This window comes from Hypanus sabinus, chromosome 13, assembly GCF_030144855.1.
Source record: "Hypanus sabinus isolate sHypSab1 chromosome 13, sHypSab1.hap1, whole genome shotgun sequence".
NCBI classification, from domain to species: Eukaryota; Metazoa; Chordata; class Chondrichthyes; order Myliobatiformes; family Dasyatidae; genus Hypanus; species Hypanus sabinus.
Genome location: NC_082718.1, coordinates 3,064,972 through 3,082,126, shown reverse-complemented (window position 1 = coordinate 3,082,126; position 17,155 = coordinate 3,064,972). Strand labels below are relative to the sequence as shown.

Sequence of the window (17,155 nt, the reverse complement as noted above, 5' to 3'; positions counted from 1 at the left end):
TAAAAGTGCCTCTTGATCAGCTTCTATCCTAATTCTCCCGGATTTTCTGACTCTCCCAACAGAAAAATTGTAGATAAAATCGATGGAGACAAGGATGGGTTTGTTACAGAGGAGGAACTTAAGAATTGGATTAAACTTTCTCAAAAGCGTTGGATTTACGAGGATGCTGAACGCCAGTTGAAGGGTCATGATCTAGACAACGATGGTCTCGTGAGCTGGGAAGAGTACAAAAATGCGACCTATGGGTCCCTGTTGGGTAGGTTAATTTTGAAAACCCTTCAAGGTCCAGAGTCTGACCCTGTCATCTACACATTTTTTGTCTCTCTATTTATAGAATGATAGTAGATAAAATAGATGAGGATAAGGATGGATTTGTCACGGAGGCAGAGCTGAAGGCCTGGATAAAGCGGGCTCAGAAGAGGTACATCTTCGAGAATGTTGGGCGCCAGTGGCCAGATTTCGACACTAACCAGGATGGGCTTGTTTCCTGGGAGGAGTACAGAAATGTAACGTACGGCTACTACCTGGGTAAGGAGCAGCAGGCAGGACAATGAGCAGCATGCAAAAATTGCGGGACGAGGATTGATGGCTCTAAAACGGATGGTGGAATTACGGTGTTGACCTACCATACTGAGCAAATGATTCAGTAAGAATTCCTTTGCTCTTTGCATGTTAGAGACTTCGGCTTCACTAATTCTGACAAGTGGGTAGTTTGGCAGTAAAAGTTAATATCCATCAGAATTATAGTCTCATTTGAACCCGTACTGCTCTTTAAATGTACAGCTTTATCCTTGGGTTTCTTTTATCTTTATTCCCTCCTCTACCTAAACCAAGTGACTATTTTACTTGTATACAAGTTTTTTGATTTAGTTGGCTGCTTGACTATGGGCATAGGAATAAGTAGGTTGTTGATCCTGTTCCACCATCCATTTAGATTATGGCTGATCCATACCTTGCTTCCATTCACTAGCTATTGGAGCTTGTGCCGAACACCCTCCTCAGATATGAGGCTGCAGTATTCATTAACTTTTGGGAGGATTGAATTTTAGATTGCTTTCATATAGGGAGTGAGTGAGGGAGAGACAGTTCATTCCTGACCTTTGTTAGGCTGACTGATGTTATTCTTCTCTAATGTCCAAATAAACAGATGAAATTTTGTAGCTATTAGAAAACTGTATGTAAAACATGTATGTAGGAGATGGTGTGAAGGAAGAATTGCAGGGTAAGAAGCCATTCACCCTGTCAAGTCCAATACTTTAAGTAATTAGTTACCCTCTCCCCAAATTAGAAATTACCCTCCTTTCAGCACTTCCAAATGCTGCTTTGAATCGGTCCTTACAGCAGCTTTAGTGTGTTGGCATATGGGGCACTCAACATAAAGGTATAATAAAGTGTGTGGAAGATATAAAGCTGTGAAATGCAATGTTTTATATCGTGGTAGGAAGAATGAAAAGCGACTGTAAACTAGGAAACAATTCTAAAAAGGGTACAGAAGAATAACACTTTGAGGGTTTGTGTGCATTGTTTGTTGAAAGTGGCAGATAACCCATTCATATTGTCAGAGGTCAGAAGCTAGCGGACATTGAATGATGTTAGTTGGCAAAACAATTAAGTGACGAGGAGAAATATTCTTATGGAGCAAATGGTTAGGTTCATCTGCACCACTAAGATTAGCTGCAAAGACAGATCCAAAAGCAGAATTCAGAAGTGCTGGATAAAAATCTGAATGGAGAGAATTTGGCTTCATAAGATATAGGATCAAGAATCAGGCCATGTTACCCATTGAGTCTGCTCCACCATTTCATCACGGCTGATCCATTTCCCTCTCAGCCCCAAGCTCTTGCCTTTTCCCTGTGTCTCTTCATGTCTTGATTAGTCAAGAGTCTTATCAACTTGTATCTTAAATATATCCAATGACTTCGCCTCCACAGCTGCCTGTGGCATCAAATTCAACAGATTAACCACACTCTGGCTAAAGACACTCCTCCACATCTCCTTTCTAAATGGACGTCCCTCTATTCTGAGGCTGTGTCCTTTAGTCCTTAGACTCCCCAAGCATGGGAGACATCCACTCCATCAAGGCTCATCAACATTTGATAGGTTTCATTGAGATTCCCTCTCATCCTTCTGAATTCTAGTGAGTAAAGGCCCAGTACCAACATACACTTTCAGCTCTTGAATCATTTTCATAAGCCTCCTTTGAACCCTCTCCAATTTCAGCATATCCTTTCTAAGATGAGGGGCCCAAACCTCAACATTACATCCTTGGTGCAATCAATCATTGCAAATTTTTCAGGTTGGTTCCATGCATCATTTTCACACATCTCTGCAGGGCACTGTACTATCCAGTCATTCACCAGGTAAGGATATGCATTATAGGACATTGTTTTGTTACTGAAGAGTCCTTCCGGATGACCACCCTAATCGACTGGCAAAAAGCGGATTTCTAATACATTAAACTAATTCTATCTTCATGCAGTAATTACAAAATGATAAAGGCGGAGCTAGTGTCTGTCATACTGCTAAGGCTGCATCAAGTTGACGGAGTATTCAGTTTGGTCAGTGCTTGATGTTGATGCTGTTTGGCTGTAATGGGACAAATTTTTCCCATCTCATTGTTTTGAATCCAATTACAAGTATTGGTTAATATTATGCATATTATAATTGATGTTGTAAACCATTTGTCTTGTATCGTAGTTACTTGAAACCCCTTGGTTGGGATGTTATGTTATTTGAATAATCATTTTTAGTACATCTGGTTTCAGTTGGGGGGGGGGGGTGCAGGAAAGGTAGGGAAATCTTTAAACAAATGGAGAGTTCTGGCCCTGTGACTGACTCAGTGGATCAGTGTGTTTTGCTTTTGTAAAAATGTGCCAGTTTACGGACATGTAGGACATGTAGATGGGAACACATGAAGCAAGTAAGGGCTTGTGAACATGCTGCTCTGAATTTGCTTATCTTTGGATGTGGAGTTTTGTGAAGCACCTTTGAGTATGACATCAATATGTAAGAGTGGTGAGTAGATGCTGCAAATGTTTATTCATGTGTTCTTTTCCCAACTTGATATTCACTTGTCAGTGACTCACTCCTGAAAGTGATGTAGAGCCTCATGTTTGTGGAATTTGATGTGCTGTATTACCCAACTGCTGTGTTAAACAGTTCACCTAACCCTAATGCGCATCTAACAGAAAACAAAATGCGAGGATCAAGCTCCTTTTGGAGCAGATGAAACGGCATTTTTCTGTATACCTCTTGTAGGATTAGATCTCGGACAAACATTTCCCTTTACTAATCACTTGTTGAAGATATTAAAAATATTTGAACACTTTAGTTTATGAAACAAACTAAATTATTAACTGCACTGAAGTAAAAATGTTAGCCTGTACTATGTGTATTTGTTGTAGGATTGTTAGCATATGCAATCAGATAATCTGGATGTTTATTGCACTGTTTTCCCATTCCCCGATATTGATAAAGCAAGGCCAATTTTTAGCCTAGGTGATTCCAGCACCTTCCTGTAAGTAGGGTTTGAAGATATGTTTCACAAATAGGGAAAACTCCTTTGAATGAAAGAATGAATCATAGTAGGACACAAATAAGGTGGTGAAGAAACACTACATTGTCTCTTTTAAGGGTGATCTGGTGTTCTCTGTACAAGATAGCTGAGGAATTAAGCTTATCTAATGATTAGGTGGGACCAAAGGCAAAGAAGTAGTTTAAAAGTTGCTTTGACAGACAGCAGAGATTAAGGAACTTTATCTGGTATCCAACATTTGATCTGAAATTTTGTTACCATAAGACCATTTGGCTTATTGAGACTGCTCTCAATGGGCTGATCCATTTTTCCCCTAAGCCTCAAACTCCTGCCTTTCCCCCTGTATCCTTTCATGCCCTAACTGATCAAGAATCTATCAACTTCTGCCTCAAATATACCTAATGTGGATTTGGGCTCCACAGCTGCCAGTGGCAATGAATATCACAGATTCACCACTCTCTGGCTAAAGCAATTTCTCCTCATCTTCATTCTAAAAGTATGCCCCTCTATATTGAGGTTGGGTCCTCTGGTCTTATGCTCTCCAGATCCACTCTATCAAGGCCTTTCACCACTCAATAGGTTTCAATTAGAACACCCCTCATTTTTCTGAATTCCAGTGAATTAAGGCCCAGAGCCATCAAGCATCCTGGAATCATTTGTGAACCTCCTTTGAACCTTTTCATAAAATTAGGAAAGATAAATAAGGTACAGGCAGGAAAGTTGTTTCCACTGGTAGGTGGGACTAGAACTAGGAGGCATAGCCTCAAGATTCGGGGGAGTAAATTTAGGATGGATACGAGAAGGAACTGCTTTTCCAAAACAGTGGTGAATTTGTGGAAATCTCTGTCTAATGTAGCATTGAAGGCTGCCTCAGTAAATAAATATTTAAGACAAGGTTGGATACATTTTTGCATTCTAGGAGAATTAAGAGTTACGGGGAAAAGGCAGGTAGGTGGAGGTGAGTCCATGGTCAGATCAGCCATGATCTTGAATGGCAGAGCAGGCTCGAAGGGTCAGATGGCCTACTCCTGCTATTTCTTATGTTCAACACATCCTTTTTAAGATAAGGGGCCAAAAACTATTCCCAGTACTCCAAATGAGGTCTCGCCACTGCTTTATAAAGCTTCAACACTGCATCCTTGCCTTTATATTCTAGTCCTCTTGAAATGAATGCTAACATTGCATTTGCCTTCCTCACCACAGACTCAACCTGCAAATTAGCCTTCAGGGAATCCTGCACAAGGACTCCCAATCCCTTTGTGCCTCAGTTTTTTTCCTATATTCTCTACATTTAGAAAATAGTCAACTCTAACTTCTTCCATGAAAGTGCATGACCATACACTTCCCGACACTGTATTCCATCTGCCACTTTGCCCATTCTTCCAATCCAAGTCTGTCTGTAGCCCCTCTACTTCCTCAAAGCTGCCTGCCCCTCCACCTATCTTCATAATATTTGCAAACTTCGCAACAGAGCCATCAATTCCATCGTCCAAATCACTAACAACACAGACCTCTGAGTAACACTCAATGGCTGCCAATCAGAAAAGGCTCCCATTATTCCCACCCTCTGCCTCCTGCCGATCAGCCACTGCTTTACCCATGCTAGAATCTATCCTCCAGAACCATGGGTTCATAGCTTGTTAAGCAGCCTCATGTGGCACCTTGTCAAAGGCTTTTTGAAAATCATAGTACAGTTGGCCCTCCTTATCCGCGGGGGCTTGGTTCCAGGACCCCTCGTAGATACCAAAATTCGCGGATGCTCAAGTCCCTTATTCAACCTTAGGACCCAGCGGAAACCCAGACCTTATTTAACCTGTCTCAGTGCAGTGGACATTAGGACCCGGCGGCAGAGATCTGAATCAGCAGTGTTTCTGTTCGCGAACACGATTGAAAATAAAGTGGACATAATAAAACGATCGGAAAGAGGTGAAACGCCATCAGTCATTCGAAAAGCATTAATCTACGTCGGTCAACGATCGGAACGATTTTAAAGGATAAAGTGAGAAAGGCTCTGCCCCGCTGAAAGCTACAATTATTACTGAGCAACACAGTGATTTAATTATCCACACACACATCACCCGGCACGGTGGAGAGCGCACTCGGGAGCGGTCTGTCCTGAGTCCTGAGAACTTTCGTTCCCGAGACCAGCGCTGAAATATACGTTCTTAAGTGTTTTATATGCATTGAAAGGTAAAATATATACTATATGCTAAGACAAACGTTTGACTAACTGATGCTAAATAATACTGATGTACCTGTTACGACTTACTTAGTAAGAGAACTTCTGATTTTTTCAATCTCGATCCACGATAACCCACGCACATCCTCCCGTATACTTTAAATCATCTCTAGATTACTTATAATACCTAATACAATGTAAACGCTATGTAAAATGGTTGTTATACTGCATTGTTTAGGGAATAATGACAAGAAAAAAAAGTCTGCACATGCTCAATCAACAAGTGCTGGAAGAGCACTTCTGGGTTTTCACGATTCGTGGTTGGTTGAATTCGCGCATGCGGAATTCACGGATAAGGAGGGCTGGCTGTACACAACATCAACCAATTCTTCTTTGTCTGTCCTGTTTGTTACTACAAAGAATTCTAACAGATTTATCAGGCAAGATTTTCCCTGGGAAACCATGCTGTGACCTATTTTATCATGTGCCTCCAAGTACCTCGGAACCACATCCTTAACTATAAAGTCCCAACCTCTTCTCAACCACTGAAGTTAGACTAACTGGCCTATAATATCCTTTCTTCTGTCTCTCTCCCTTCTTGAAGAGTGGGGTGACCTTTACAATTTTCCAATCTTCTGGAACCATTCCAGAACCTAGTAATTTTTAAAAGATTATTATTGATGCCTCCACAGTCTCTTCAGCCATCTCTTTCAGAATCCTGGGTTGTACACCATCTGGTACAGGTGACTTATTAACTATTAGACCTTTCATTTTCCCCAAACATTCTCTCTAGTAATGGTAACTTCACACACTTCATGCCCCCGACACCTGGAACTTCCACCGTACTGCTACTGCCTCCCACAGTGAAGACTGATGCAAAATACTTATTCGGTTTGTTCACCATTTCCTTAACTCCCAGTATTACCTCCAGATTATTTTCCAGTGGTCCCCCATATCCACTCTCACCTCTTTTACACTTTAAGCATTTGAAAAAAAGATCCGGTACAGTATCCTCTTTAATATTATTGGCTGGCTACTTTCGTATTCCATCTTTACATTAATAACCTTTTAGTTGCCTTCTGTTGGTATTTAAAAGCTTCCCAGTCCTCTAACTTCCCAAAAACTTTTGTAATATTATATACTTTCTCTTTGGCTTTTATGTTGGCTTTGACTTCTCTTGTTTGCCACGGTTGTGTCATTCTTCCTTTAGAATATTTCTTCCTCTTTGGGATGCATATATCCCGTGCCTTCTGAATTACTTCCAGAAATTCCAGCCATTGCTGCTCTACCGTCATCCCTACCAATGTCCTTTTCCAGTCAAATCTGGCCAACTTCTTTCTTGTGCCTCTGTAATTCCCTTTACTCCACTGTAATACTGATACATATGACATTAGCTTCTCCTTCTCAAATTTCAGGGTGAATTTGATCATACTATGATCACTTACCACTAAGGGTTCTTTCACCTTAATCTTTCTAATTCATTCTGGTTCATTGCACAACACCCAATCTAGGATAGCTGATCCCCTAGTTGACTCAACCATGAGCTGCTCTAAAAAGCCATCTTGTAGGTATTCTAGAAATTCCCATTCTTGGAATCCAGCACCAACCTGATTTTCCCATTTTGTCTGCATCTTGAAATCTCCTGTGACTATTCTAACATTGTCTTCTTGGCAAGCATTTTCTAACTCCCGTTGTAACTTGTAGACCGCATCCTTACTACTGTTTGGGGGTCTGTATATAACTCACGTCATGGTCTTTATACCCTTGCAGTTCCTTAGCTCTATCCACAATAATTCAACACCTTCTGATCCTATGTCACCTCTTTCTGATGATTTGATTTATTTTTTTAGTACTAACAGAGCAACACTGCCCCTGTACCTTCCTGTCCTTTTGTGTATCCTTGGACATTAGCTCCCAGCTGTGATCTTATTTCAGCCATGATTAAGTGATGCCTATAACATCATACTTACCAATCTGTAACTGTGCTACAAGTTCATTGACCTTATTCCATATACTGTGCACATTCAAATATAACGCCCTCAGTCCTATATTCATCCTTTTCAATTTTGTCCTCCTTTTCCGTTGCAACTCATCCTGTTGACTGCAATTTTGCCCTATCGTCGGCCTCTCCTTGCGAGGAGTCTCACTGCGCATTTCCTCTGTTTGTGAACCATCTACTTAGTCTTCAGCACTCTCACTCCAATTTCTCCCCCCCCCCCCCCCCACCAATCATTTTAAACCCACTCGAACAATCCTAGCCAACCTGCCCACAAGGATATTGGATGCCCTTGGGTTCAGTTGTAACCTGTCCCTTTTGTACAGGTCATACTTACCCCAGGAGAGATTTCAATAATCCATAAATTTGAACTCCTATCTCCTGCACCAGTTCCTCAGCCATGCATTCACCTGCCAAATCATCGTATTCTTACCCTCACTGGCACAGGCAGCAATCCAGAGATTACTACTCTGGAGGTCCTGTTTCTCAGCTTTCTACCTAGCCCCCTAAAATCACTCTTCAGGACCTCCTCACCTTGTCCACCATATGTCATTGGTGCCAATATGTACCAAGACTTCTAGCTGCTCACCCTTTCCCTTGAGAATGCCGTGGACACGATCCACAACATTCCTGATACTGTTGCCACGAGGCAAAATACCATCTGGATGTCTCTATCACGCCCATGGAAGCTTGTCTCGGTTCTTCTGATTAATGTCTGTCAACACTGCAGTTCTCACCTCTGCTCTTCTGAGCCACAACAACAGTGCCAGGGACCTCGTAACTGTGCCCCCCCCCCCCCCCGGTAGGTCATCCCTCTCAATAGCATCTAAAGCTGTATACTTATTACTGAGGGAACAATGAGCTCAGGTGTAGTTTGCACTGGCTGTGCATTTCCCCTCCTCTTGTGAAGGTCACCCAGTTACCTGTCTCCTATCTGATCATTCCCTAATGTTGAACTATCTGTTTCCTTGGGCTTGATAACACTTCTTCCTTCCCTCTCTCTTTCACCACCCTGACACAACATACTTCTAAATTAAAAAAAATGGATTGATTTCCACAGAAGATGGAGAGGCCGATGATGGTTACAACTACAAGCAAATGATGGCAAGGGATGAGCGTCGGTTTAAAAAGGCTGACCAGAATGGAGACTTGTTTGCCACAAAGGAGGAATTCACTGCTTTCCTACATCCAGAGGAATATGATCACATGAAGGACATTGTTGTGTTGGTTAGTACTGCCTTGTCTTGACCTATTTTTCATTTCCTGTGGCCCCCGCCCCACAATACCTTTTGAGCTTTGTAGTTTATGCCACTGCATCTTGATGCTTTGAGCTTTGAAGAAGCTAACTTCTTTACAGTAACACTTGACTATTTTTTTGCTTCATGAAATCAACTTGAAAATGTTAAATGGGAATTACTGGTGCTTTAAAATCTGAGCTAGAGAAAAACCACTGTGACCTATTTTGTTTTTCAAAATTAACTTTACAGGGTTAACTTGTGTATTGGTATTTGGATTGGTTATATTATCCTGTTTCCTGAATGATCTTTAAAATTATATTTGCTATCATCTTGTCCCCAAGCATCCTGCGGAATGTAATCATCAATCTGCATTATAAACCTTAGTGGGTTTTCTTCTAAAAGTTTCCCTTGTTTCAACACTTGTATTAGGGAGTTCTCTTGGATATTTTTTATTATTATTTATTTTTCTGAAACTTCATTAGTTACAGTGATGCCATAGATGTTTTTGTATATTATGGAAGGCCTGTATTGCAGTCAACTTTTTTTATTGTATCTACACAGACTCTAACTTGATTAAAACTCCCAAAGGGAACAGTTATCAAGTTATTTCCATCTGTTTTCAACAAGAGTTACAAGTAACCTTTACTATTCTGACAGGAAACCATGGAAGATATTGATAAAAATGGAGATGGCTTTATTGACTTGGAGGAATATATTGGTAAGTAGACCAGAATTATTGGAAGAATGATCCACTGCAGAAATAAAATTAATGGTGAAGTTGTACCTAATCACCAATGTCAGCTTGTATGGTGTTTTTTTTTTGGGGAAGCCTGGCTTCTCAACAACATAACTATCAAAAAGGCAAGTTGATGTAAATTGAAATATTTACCTGGAGCTGAAATCGTGCTTGAGCAAAGGATTTTGACTTGTTAGGTCAGATGAAGTAACAATTATTGAAAACTAAATTATGTAAGAATGTTAATGAAAATCATTGAGCTGTGGTGCCAGATTGGCTGAGGATTGGCCATCTGAGGAAATTCATCCCTTGTTGAAATGGGATGATGCATTGGTGCTAGAAGTACTACGGGGTTTGAATTAAACTTGCAAGAAGCTTCACACAATTTCACACCAAGTATTCAACACTCCATAGCAGAGCTCCACAAGATGGTGGCACGCTCGGATGCAGCACCCTATATGGGGCCGACCACAGATGTTGCCTTTTTCATATTGTAAAACACTGCTGGACATAAAGCACTTCAAGTACTGCAGGTCTACCTCATCAGCAAATTGCTCATTGGTGGAGGAGCTGAATTTGGTGTGGACCGTGTTGCTGACTGCTACAGAGGGTCATTGGAGTCTCTGCACAAAGGCATTGTGGGGTCCAACAGCGGTGATTGTCCTGGTTTTTCTTGCGATTGCAAGACCCTGTTGGGTATTGGTAATGTGGAAAACTGCAAGTACAGTTCATTGGTTTATTGATGGGACAGTCAGCAAGGGATCTGTGTGGATCAGGTCTCATGCTGTGGTGCTGCCTGTTGCAGCCACTAATTGGATGATGTTCGTCTGCAGGCTTGTTCTTGTCACCAACATCCATGGACTCAGGGACTTGGATTTTTTTTTGTGTGATTGTTTACTGCCATCTTGTGTGTGCTCTCTATGCCTTGTGATGTGTTTTGTACCTTGGTCCCAAGGAATGCTGTGTATGGCTGAATGTTCAAGTTGAACTTGATATAAGGTATGCAAGGATAATCTTGGGTTTCCAGTTGCCTGTCACTTTAATCCTCCTTCCCACACCCGTTCTGATCTCTGATTTTTGTATTCCTCACCTTTGTTCTCTGCTTTAACCTTGCAAGCTTAGAGCATAATGTTGAATTTAACTATTTTGGGTAAACGGTTATTTTCCTCTCCACAAGTCGGCTATATTTTCCTGTTTTGGTTTCTTGTCTTCTACTGCTGTAGTATTTGTTACCATGACAGCTTTGGCCTGCCTGCATCATGATCTCTTTTGCTGATTTCAGGTGATATGTACACTGCAGACAGTGACGGCCATGAGCCGGACTGGGTGAAAACCGAGCGTGAGCAGTTCACAGAGTTCAGAGACCGCAACAAAGATGGCAAAATGGACAAGGACGAAACCAAAGACTGGATCCTGCCAGCTGACTACGACCATGCTGAGGCTGAAGCTCGCCATCTTGTCTATGAATCTGATGAAAACAAGGTGAGCTGTGCATGCAGTCCATCCACTCAACAGCTAAGTGATAATTCTTAACTTACTACTATCATCACAGCTCTGGAGACTGTAGTTGTCAGGGGCTATGTACTTTCTATACCATTGGGAATAACCAGTTGAGTCACTCCTTAACATGCCAAAGGCTTTATATATGCAGGCTGATCATACTGTCATCTGAAAAATATCCTGTGGAGCTCCTTTTGTGGCATAATTACTAAAAAAAAAGAGTATCAGCATTTAGATAAGATTATGGTGTGTAATAAATTCTGACAAAATTGGATATTGAAAACAAGTAGTCTGACAAGTGAGCAAATGTGTGCCTTGTGGAGGTATTTTTAAGAAGTGTCTTGAGAAAAGAATTTTCAAAAATTAGCAAAGCGGGAGATTCTTAGTAAGTTAGGCAGTATCTTTGAAGAGAAATAGTTGCTGTTTCAAATCAAGGGCCTTTTCAGAACTGGTAAAGTTGAATGATGTGTGTTGGAGTAGTTGGGAGGTGGAGAGCATGATTTTTATGGTAGAGTCCAAGATCGTCTAGCTAACACTTGCATTTGGCAGTATCTAAGAAGTTTGTGAAATCTTGTTAACCATAACTCAACTGCCGGGAATAGTGTGATTTGGGGCGTGGGGGGGGAATGAATAGGGCAGTAAATGAGGTCTGATGGCATGAACGTTAATTTCTGGTAATTGCCCTCTCCCTTCACCATTCCCTTTCCTCGTCTCACCTTATCTCCTTACCTGCCCATCACTTCCCTCTGGTGCTTCTTTCCCTTCCGTTTATTCCATGGTCTTCTATCCTGTCCTATCAGATTCCCCCTTCTCCAGTCAACTTCCCAGCTCTTTACTCCCCCCCCACCGACTCCCAGTTTCACCTTTCACCTGCTACCTTGTGCTACTTCCTCCCCTCCCCCAACCTTTTCTCAGGTCTTGATGATAAGTCTCGGCCCAACATATTGACTGTACTCTTTTCCATAGATGCTGCTTGGCCTGCTGAGTTCCTCCAGCATTTTGTGTGTGTTGTAAAGAAGAATGCGAGAAATGAGACAGTCAACACAACGGTGTTGGAAATCTGAAATCAATTAGATAGTTGGCAGTACTTGGTAGATAAGGCAGCATTTGTGGATCAAAAGCAGCTGAGGTGGTAAATGAAGTGCTGTTCCTTGAACTTAAGTTTTGATGGTAGCAGGCCAAGATTGTGAACTGAAGTGATACATGTTGGAAATTTGGCCATCCTTGCGGACAGAACAGACATTTTTTTCAAAGCAGTTTCCCCATTCAGGTTTGCTTTTTCTAATATTATTCCATTCCTACCCCATTCCTTCTCACCATCCAAAGACCCAACACTTGTACTTTTTCCAATATTGCATTGTATTTGGTTTAGTCAGTGGGGAGGTCTCATTGTTGGGGAAACCAAATGTAATCCGAGTAGACTTTTTGAAATCTGCACAAAAATGACCAAGTTTCTGCTTGCCAGTCTTTCCTGTTGGTGTCAAAACAGGTCAGTTCTATTGCAAAGTCATCTACCAGTAATGGTAATTCAGTTTTTCTCTTTCCACAGATTCTGTTTGATCTGTTGGCTATTGCCAAAATTCTTTTTTTATTTCAGATTTCCTAAAACTACTGTGATGTGTATCTAGCTGTTTTGGGAATGTTGTAGAGAGAAAAAAAGTAGGCTTTGTCATCTGCCTCTATTTGCATTCACCCAAATGTGATTAACAAGCACTAACCACCTTTTGTTCAAGTGTTCAGGACCAACAGAGGTTAATCAAACATAGTGAAGTCACAAAACCTGAGTGATAAGTTTCAGTCTTCCTCAGTGGAAAAAAGTCATGAAATAAAATGTATGAAATAGACAATTTCAGTTAAAAAAAATTAGATTTGCAAGGTTAGAAAGCTTGGACATAATGGATGGGTTTCTATTAGGGACAGGATTGTTTGTTTACTGACATTGTTGTGCTATTGAGTTACTTGATTTCCTTGTACCATTTCTTCCATTGCCCCCACCCCAAAATCTTCTGCAGGATGGAAAACTCACAAAAGAAGAAATTGTGAAAAAATACGATCTATTTGTGGGAAGCCAGGCTACAGACTTTGGAGAGGCCTTAGTAAGGCATGATGAGTTCTAAGTACATGGATAACCACTTTGAAGAGAACAAGATTCCATTCCATAAAGGATAATTTATTTTTTACAATGTGCAGTTTTCACTCATTACATTCTCTAGCTACCATAGAGTTTGACTTGGAAGCAGAGAAAATTGGGGGAAGGGAGGGGTGGGAAGAAAGAACAGTTAGGGATGGGGAGGAAGGGAGGTGGTTCCAATGAGACAGCCATCCTGAACCTAGAGGATAACATGTAATTAGATGTTTACTTGATATGTATCTGAAAAAAGAAACTTTGTATATTGTACTTTCCCCTCATTTGATCAAATATTGTAGAACTTCTAAAGCAAAGTTTGTACAAGTTCCAGGAAACCCACCCTGGCTTCCAGCAGTCAAAAACAATGTGCTTTCAGATGGGTTTTTTTCTTACCTGAAGAGAGTACAGTTGCCATTTTGTTGTTGCTTAAGACAATATTGCTGGAATGCACACAATGGAAACAAAATGCATACTCCGTAAGCTACCTTTGTTGCCTTTCAGAGTGGGTTCTTGTAATATTTACTGCTAAAGTATCGCATTATGTGAAGTTAATGGGAAGAAGACCAGCTGATTCACTAAATGTGCTGATTGAATAAGGGAAGGGGAGGAGTACTTAGGCAAAGTTTTCTCCAGGACCTCCAGATATTATGGTGAGTCCTAAAATCTCTAGGACCGGCTGTTTTCAATGATGTGACATTTTATCCCTGAAAGTAGATATAAATCTATATAGTACTGATCACACAATAGCAATCACTTTATTTATCCTTGAGCTTTTCAGTGGCCTGGTATGGTCAATGTAGTACAAGTCTAGAATTAAAGTTTTATCTCTAAGAATAGGTGCCCTGTTCTGCTGATCACTAGCTTTGAAGGCATATTGCTCAATTTAAATTTGTTCAAACAGGTAATGTGCAACTGCATTATTCCTTATTTACTGCCAAAATGTATTTGGAGAATATAAATAATATACTTCAATAAGACCCTTGCAGTCATTCACTAAGTAAATTCAGCTTTATATTTGTACATACAATGAAGTGTATGTAGTTGTTTCTAAGGGATTGTTACATTGAGTCTATAAATGGACTGTACATCTTGTCAGGTCCACTTGAATCAAAAATAGATTTCAAGGATCAGCATCACTATCTGCTTTGGTGAAACAATCAATTCTTGATCATCTTCATGGAACTGGAAAACAAAAGACAACTGACTAGATATTTATCTTTTCAGTGACAGTATGATTTGTATTCTTTGCATTTGACTATTCTGGTGTGCAGTAATTTGGGCTCTATTGCCATGAATAGTTTGGATGTGAATCATCGTAATAAAGTTCACAAGTGAAGTGGGAAGGAGATGTGATAACTCCAGTGTTGAATAGTGTGCTTTTATTTTGTGATGAATGAAGTCTAATTTGCACCAGTCATGCAGTGCAAGTACAATATTACTCTCGGGTGCAGTAGTGTTATTACAGTTAAAAATGCATAATGTAGCCTGACTCTCACTCCTTTATCCAAAGCAAACTCAATATCCAGGATTATGATTTTTCTCTCCTTGTCCCTAAGCCACCAGCTGTACTCCAACCAGTATTTGAAAGAAGCTTTAACATTTTTATCAATATTTTTCCTGCCTAAACATTAACATCTTTCTCATTGAATTGTAAGTTTACATTTCTGTATTTAATTTTGTTTGATTCCTTGCACTTTGCTTTAAAAGCCTGTGCAGGTTACATTTAATAGAAGTATTTCTTCATGAAGTACTTAAGGCTTGGCCTTTCTTCCATGCTCTGCTCAATTCTTGAATCAGAATAATGATGGCCTCATAGTAAAACAAGATGATATCACCATATGGGTCATTTATCTCAGTTGAGTCGTGTGGGTTGAGAAACCGTAAAAGAGTCTTATAGAAAATTACAGTTGGGCAGCATTTTGCTCTACATTCTATTTCGGCTTCCTTTTGATTCCTGTCCCTCAAATAAAACATCCTGTTCAAAACAGTGAAAATGTGATTATGGTCTTTGCAGAGTTTTGATGTTTTTGCAGACATTGGATTCTTCAAATCACAAACGAGAAAATTTGCAGATGTTGGAAATCCGAGCAACACACACAAAATGCTGGAGGAATTCAGCAGGCCAGGCAGCATCTATGGAAAAGAGTGAACAGTCAACGTTTCAGGCTGAAACCCTTTGGCAAGACTGAAGTAAAGAGCTGAGGAGTGGATTTAAATCCTCAGCCTTTTTTCTCCAGTCCTGCTGAAGGGTTTCATCCCAAAATGTTGACAGTTTACTCTTTTCCATAGATGTTGCCTGGCCTGCTGAGTTCCTCCAGCATTTTGTCTGTGTGTTGACTGGATTCTTCAAAAATAGTTTCACGAGGGTTACAAGCTTATGATGTGAATGTTTGGAATTGTGCTTAACGATACTGCCATGTTGGCCTGTGACTGAACGCTTTTACTAACCCCTTTTGCCCTATCGCCCTTCCTCCACAGAATCCTGATTCCAATCACTTACCTAGCCTTGTTAGAAGTGAATTTGATTATTTATAATATTTCCATTTAAATATTAAGTTTAAATTCAGATTTGTGCTTGTTGGCAAAATGGAAAGAACAGATTTATTGTGACTTCGGGTTCATTATCAACACTTGGTTTTGTAGAGGAAATGCTGCTTGATCTAATCAGTGTTGTCACTCCTTCCCAATGTGATCATTCCTTGCTTAACACTGCCAGAAATTTTAAGCTAATGCTATATTGAATTGTCCAATGTGTTTGAATTTTATTCTTTTTGGGGATTGTGGAGATTTCTTTATTCCTAAATTAACGATTGAACTGACTGGCTTGGTAAGGCATTAAGCTGACAGTTAAGAATTGGGCACATTCCATTCATCTTGTCACAACCCAAAGTAGATATCCTCACGAGTGACAAAAGTGAATCACATTCTGGGAGCATGAGTTGTTCCCAGAAAAGGACAGCTGTTTGCATCTGCAGTGTAAAGCACTTGAATGAAACCATTTCAGTTTGTGGTAGTTTTGCTAAATACTGGCTTTATTTTTAAGCAGGATGCATACATTTATAAAGAAAATTTTGTGCAAAATTTTAGACAAACCAAATTTTCTGTTTTCTAGTATTAGAGTTCACTTACTCAGTGTTTCAGTAGACAAAAGATGTACTAACAATGTGTGATTGGTGCTGACATTTTTGTGAAAATGTAATAAGTCATATGTCAAAGTGAGCTGGGAGTTCTTGGAAAATGTTCTGCCTCAAGATTCTGATTGTCCCATATTCTATTATTAACCCACTGTATTTTGAATAGGAGATCTGCATGGGAAAAAATAACAGCCCATTTATTAAATAAGTGATTTGATGCCATTTTATTGAGAAGTAAGCAAAAACTAATACCTCAGCATTACATAGACAAGGTGTGGCAATAAGCAGTTACCTGAAGAATCACATCACCAGAAAATTGCTTTGGTTCTAAACAGTCTGAAATGTATTAAGTGTACAGAGTGCATACTTTGCCCATCAGTTCTTAATAGCAACTAATGTTTGTTTTTGTAAATTAGACTACTAGAATCATGTGACAAGAATAACCTTCTAGTAGGAGAAGGGTGCAGTACATCAGATATTCAGCATGGCTAGTACATTTCACCAGTCCACAAAATTTATGCCCTGTGACCCTTGACCTGAGTTGTTACTTGCAATGTTCTTGAATTTACAATATGAACATGAGTACATTTCAATGTAAGATGTTTGCTTCAAGTTGAATTCAAATCTTCAATAAATTTTTTAAAATAAGACTTGTTGACTTTTAAGCTTGTTTTAATTTTTGCTGCTGGTAACTTTGTAGATTTGGAAG

At 40.1% G+C, this 17,155-nt stretch overlaps 1 protein-coding gene across 2 annotated transcripts in view; it reads left to right on the top strand.

Annotated features, from left to right (window-relative positions):
• calua (calumenin a) overlaps window positions 1–17,096 on the top strand; it is a 28,018-nt gene extending 10,922 nt beyond the window's left edge. The window contains exons 3-7 of one of the 2 annotated variants that reach the window (XM_059987003.1): window positions 335–528; window positions 8,771–8,937; window positions 9,606–9,666; window positions 10,967–11,166; window positions 13,197–17,096. In XM_059987003.1, coding sequence (XP_059842986.1) covers window positions 335–528; window positions 8,771–8,937; window positions 9,606–9,666; window positions 10,967–11,166; window positions 13,197–13,301 — 727 coding nt within the window. In that variant the 3' untranslated portion in view covers window positions 13,302–17,096. Of the gene's footprint in view, window positions 1–62; window positions 257–334; window positions 529–8,770; window positions 8,938–9,605; window positions 9,667–10,966; window positions 11,167–13,196 lie in introns of both variants that reach the window. The other variant, XM_059987004.1, reaches the window with a different exon arrangement.
• The last annotated feature ends 59 nt before the right edge of the window (window positions 17,097–17,155 follow it).